This window comes from Camelina sativa, chromosome 3 (genome assembly GCF_000633955.1).
Source record: "Camelina sativa cultivar DH55 chromosome 3, Cs, whole genome shotgun sequence".
Taxonomy (NCBI): Eukaryota; Viridiplantae; Streptophyta; class Magnoliopsida; order Brassicales; family Brassicaceae; genus Camelina; species Camelina sativa.
The window spans coordinates 15,147,255-15,152,082 of NC_025687.1; the positions used below are offsets into that span (position 1 = coordinate 15,147,255).

At 33.6% G+C, this 4,828-nt stretch overlaps 2 protein-coding genes across 2 annotated transcripts in view; both read right to left on the reverse strand.

Annotated features, from left to right (window-relative positions):
• LOC104778998 lies at positions 2,985-3,629 on the reverse strand. The gene is made up of 3 exons (XM_010503398.1): positions 3,598-3,629; positions 3,295-3,516; positions 2,985-3,209 (listed from the first exon to the last, which is right to left on the reverse strand). Exons 1-3 carry the CDS (start codon positions 3,598-3,600, stop codon positions 2,985-2,987), a joined length of 450 nt encoding a protein of 149 aa, XP_010501700.1. The 5' UTR covers positions 3,601-3,629.
• Positions 4,402-4,828, reverse strand: part of LOC104778999 (serine/arginine repetitive matrix protein 1-like) — a 1,439-nt gene continuing 1,012 nt past the window's right edge. Inside the window, exon 2 of the mRNA XM_010503399.1 lies at positions 4,402-4,789. Within this exon, the coding sequence (XP_010501701.1) occupies positions 4,402-4,789 (388 nt within the window). The remainder of the gene's footprint in view (positions 4,790-4,828) is intronic.

Here is a 4,828-nt window from a genome sequence, read left to right on the forward strand (position 1 = left end):
AGATAATTCTTCACCTTGAGATCCTTCAGATTCATCTCTACAAGCTCTGTTCTTTGCGGTCCAGACATGATGATATTTCTCTCTTGTCTCGAGATCCCTGTCTCAATGAGATCCCACCATTCCTTTGACCGCAACATGTTTTCCATTAGCATTGCCCAATGCTCATAGTCGCCATCGAACTTAGGAATGCTGATCTCCTTGTCACTCATTCTCACTCTTTCTTTTGGTACTTTCGATCTCAAACGACAAACAGTTTATGAATGGCTTTGATACCACTTGTTAAAAGTAGAACAGAACACACAATGGATCTGAATAGTGCTCGTCGTTCTTATTAAAAAACTGAGAATGCTTCTTTGTCTCTTAAATAGACTAAAGAGCTAAACAAACTAGATCCTAAAAGTACTCCAACTACTAGCACTTGCCTCCTACATCTCAGGAACACAAGACTTATTCAACTCAATCAAACAACTAAAACATAACGACAAATTCAAATCAACTGTCAAGCTAGTGATACCAGCATCGGCCGTACAATCAACCATAACAGAATTTGGAATGAAATGATTTCCCTTCACATATTGAGTGAACTTTTCCATGTTAGCTGTTTCTCCCTCTTCTTTCATAAGTTCTCTCCATCTTGTTAAGTCAATTCCCCTAAAAGATGATGATTGTGTAAGGATTACAGCAGTAATGATGATTGTGTACGTTTATCTTTACTTCTTATAGCAGCTATGCATAATATGTTAAGCCATGAATGATGCATTTTGGTTAAGATTGTGCAATTGGTTCATTTTCATCGGATCATCAATCTAAAAGAATTCTGTTATGGTAATTGAATCTAAGTCTATTTACTTTGTTTTTTCAGAGGATATATAAATGATAGATTTTAATACAATGTTATTTACCTTTACATTTTTTATTATCATGCACATAAGAACACAAGAATATTTGAGACAGATTAATTGATTTTTTATCACTTGAATATTATGTTCTGATTACATTTTCTATTGTTGTTTTTTATTCTTTTTAAAATTAAATGCTAAAATTAAATAATTAATTATGTGTAACTTACGTCGGTTGTAAAAGTGTTTTAATTGACGTTAAAGAAATAAAAACCGACGTTAGTTTAATGATGTTTGACTTAACGTCAATCGAGTTAATGATCACCAAAATTCTTATCACACATTATCCAAATTTTAAATTTATTTATTTTCCTTATTCCATATAAAATAATTTTATATGTTTTGTAATGCTTTTTCAATAGCAACAATAATAAAATTAAAAAAAAAAGATTGAAAATATAAACAATTATATGAAATATTTTTGATTTATAGTTTTGGAAAAATGTCAAGGTAACACGTGTATAGATAATTGAAGGTGACACTTGTATACATAATTGTGTGGCGGTGAAATAATTCAAGGTAACACTTGTATAGATAATTGAAGGTGACACTTGTATAGATAATTCAAGGTTCCTATTTATCATTAAATGAGAAAAGTTTTTTTTATTACATAGTTTATATTCATCTAGTTAATATTGGAAAATACCATAGGATGAGATTAAATTTTGAAAATTACCAAGAGGTTATATGCTTGATGATTATTAATGTTTCCTGATTACCTGATTATGATTGTTTCCTGACTTTGTAGAATGATGAAGAGGAAGACATTGGTGGTGATGAGCATCTTCTCGGTAGGGTGTGGTGTACTATTGATGTATTCAACCTTGAGGATCTTCTCTGTCAGTGGCAGATCCAGGACAATATTTGGTCTAGGGCACTTAAATAATATAGTTAATAAATATATTTTGTTTTTGTTTTTGTTAAAGTATATATTTTGCATTTTTAATATATTTCTATGGTATGAACTATGAAGTCCAAAAAATGAGTCAAACTTTTTGAAAGTATTGTTTATATTGGTTTATGATTATGCTTAATTAGATACATACTTAATTATTAATTAGGAAATACACAATTTCAAACTTATAATTCATTATCAAATATAAATATTTGTAATATATTTAAAATCACTTATCTTATCATATCACACAAATTTAAAGCCTAAAAATAATAAATTAACTATAAAAGAGATAATATTTTTTAATGTTACTAATTTAATAGTTTATTACTTATATTTTGAAAATAAAGATATATGTCTACTTTGTAATAAAAGAAATGTGAATAAAGTGAAAATAAAAATAATTGCATATATATATATATATATATATTTTTAAATGGAATAAGAAAATGCCTCCAACAAATATAAAACTGACCAAAAGAAATATGACAAGAGCTAATTGAGAATTGATCTCAGGACCTAAAGCTTATTATTGGAAACAATTACCAACAAAGCTAAAGATTCTAATGGGAAAATGTTAAAAGCAGAAATTTAAAAAGGAGTATATGGCACGTGCCCTACCTCCTCATAACGTAGATCCACCCCTGTTCTCGGTCCTCCTCATCTCTAAAGAAATAACACAGAACTCTTTCTAATATAGATCATCTCGATCTACATCTCAAAAGAAAAGACGGACCTCTGCTTTTATATCAGAACCATTGCCAACGGCTCTATTATTACCATGAGAACCATCTTCAAGAAGCTCATACTGTTTTTTTTTTTTTGAACAAATTTGAACAAAATAAGATACAACATAAACAAAATATAATTCCTTATAACATATTATTCGTTAATCTTTTTTTTAAAAATAAAACATACAACATAAACAAAATAAGATGACACAAAACTAATCTATGTTTAATTTAATTCGTTACAAATGAGATTATTCACACAACATACAACATAAACAAAATAAGATGACACAAAAGTTCCAAAAAACATCCAAATATCCAAGAGTGTTGCAAATATTACATGAGGGAACCTAACTTTGAAAATCAGCAGGGTTTAGGTCATTAGTTTGAGACTCAAGGAAATGCGACATAGTTTGGGTTAGTCTTGAGGAATCTCACCAAGCATGAGATCTCTGCTTGTTACTCAGATGCAACCCGCAAAGCCTCAGCTGCAACCCATGAAGCCTTTGCGTCACGCTTTGCTTGTAGAGCTGCTTGTTCCTCTATCTTACGATTAGCGTCTTCAAGCTGTTGTTGCAGGGTTGTGAAAGTAGAAGAGCTTCCAGGGTACTTCCGCTTCCCGTTGATGTAACTTCCTAGGCTTCCAACTCCAAAGTATGTTCCTCTATCATTTATGTAAGTAGACTCCATACACAAAACAGAGAGAAAAAGTTATTATAATTACTTAACAATGAAAAACTTAATAGCTTATTAGAAAGAAGCAAATTACCTGAAGAAAGAGCTCATCATCCTCCTCATGAGATAGCTCTGATCGACGTGAAGTACCATCTGAAGACTCATCATTATCCTGAGCAGCCAACTTAGCTTCCCTTCTTTTCTTATATGCCTCATGAACTGCTTGCGCTTTCTTATCCACAAAAGTACCATCTTTTTTGGTATGAGTCCTGAGAAAAACTTCAGGAATAGTTGGCGGTCTTCCCAATTCTACTTCCTGGAATGTTAGACAATGAAAAGGTTAGGAACCATTTGATGTCAAGTAATTAAACAATGAAAAGGTTATGATGTAACTCACCATCTCTTGTTCGATTTGTAAGTAAGACTTCGGCCATGATACATGCTTGTGAGGGCCAATACCATTACGGTCAGACATTCGAGCTGCTGAAGTGGTTGCACTCTTTTCCATGGCCTCTTCTGTGTTCCAATAGTCACACATTTCTTTCCAAAGAGTTCTCTCAATCCACCTCGGTTTCCCTTCCTCTCGCTGAGCTGCTGCCTTGGAAACCATGTCTTTCATACGGTTTTGACAAATGCTATAGAACTTTGCTTGAACCACACCGGTTAGAGAGGGATCCCAGGTGTGTGTTTTCTACAAAAGAAGACTAGTGTTAGTGATAAAAAAACCAAGAAAAAAAAGCTATACATACAGAAATCAAATTGAAAGGAGTAGAAGTTTACCGCGAATTCCAAGAAGTAACCTTCTCTTCTTGCATTCGGAACACAACCCCAACTGTAATATGGACCATCAAACTTGTTTGTAAACACTTTTGTAATCTTTCGGGTAAGTGATGACTTGTCTTTACCAAACCTTCAAACACAAACAAATCAGTAGTCAAATTCCAATCAAACACAAACAAATCGATCAATCCAAGTAAAATTCTAATCACAAACAAACACAAACAATCCAAAATTCTAAAAATTCTAATCACAAACAAACACAATCAATCCAAAATTCTAATAATTCTAATCACAAACAATCCAAAATACAAAATTCTAATCCAAATTCTAATCCCAAACAAACAAACACAATCAAATTCTAATCCAAACAAACAAACACAATTAAATTCTAATCCAAAATACAAAATTCTAATCCAAATTCTTACCATGTGGTTCCACGCTCTAATGAGAGAGAGAGGACAGTGGTATACTTCTCACGGCCTGGTTGGACAAGCATGTCATGTAAAGAAGCGAGTACATCAGCTGGGAGATTTGATTCCCTTGCACCGTCATCCTCCGAATCAGCTTCTTCCTCATGTGAGTTTTGCGCTTGAGAACTGTGAAGCGATGCAGAAGCTGCTCGAGGTTGACCAGGTTGAGAAGAGAGTGGTCGATGAGACTGTCGAGGTAGAGGAGACTCTCGTGGTAGATTCGAGACTTGAGGAGACTGTCGATGATGATTCGTGACTGACGGTTGAGGAGACTCTCGAAGTTGACTCGAGAATTCTGGTGGATTCGTCGCGGAGGCGAGAGGTTGAGGAAAAGGACGCCTGGTTGGATCTTCGCCGGAAGGGGATGTTCCGGGAAAG

Excerpts from the sequence above, each read along its gene's own strand:
- LOC104778998 (XM_010503398.1), bottom strand. Across the intron at positions 3,210-3,294 it reads ATGATGAGCTCTTTCTTCAG|TCTACTTACATAAATGATAG; the intron begins GTAATTTGCTTC and ends TTGTGTATGGAG.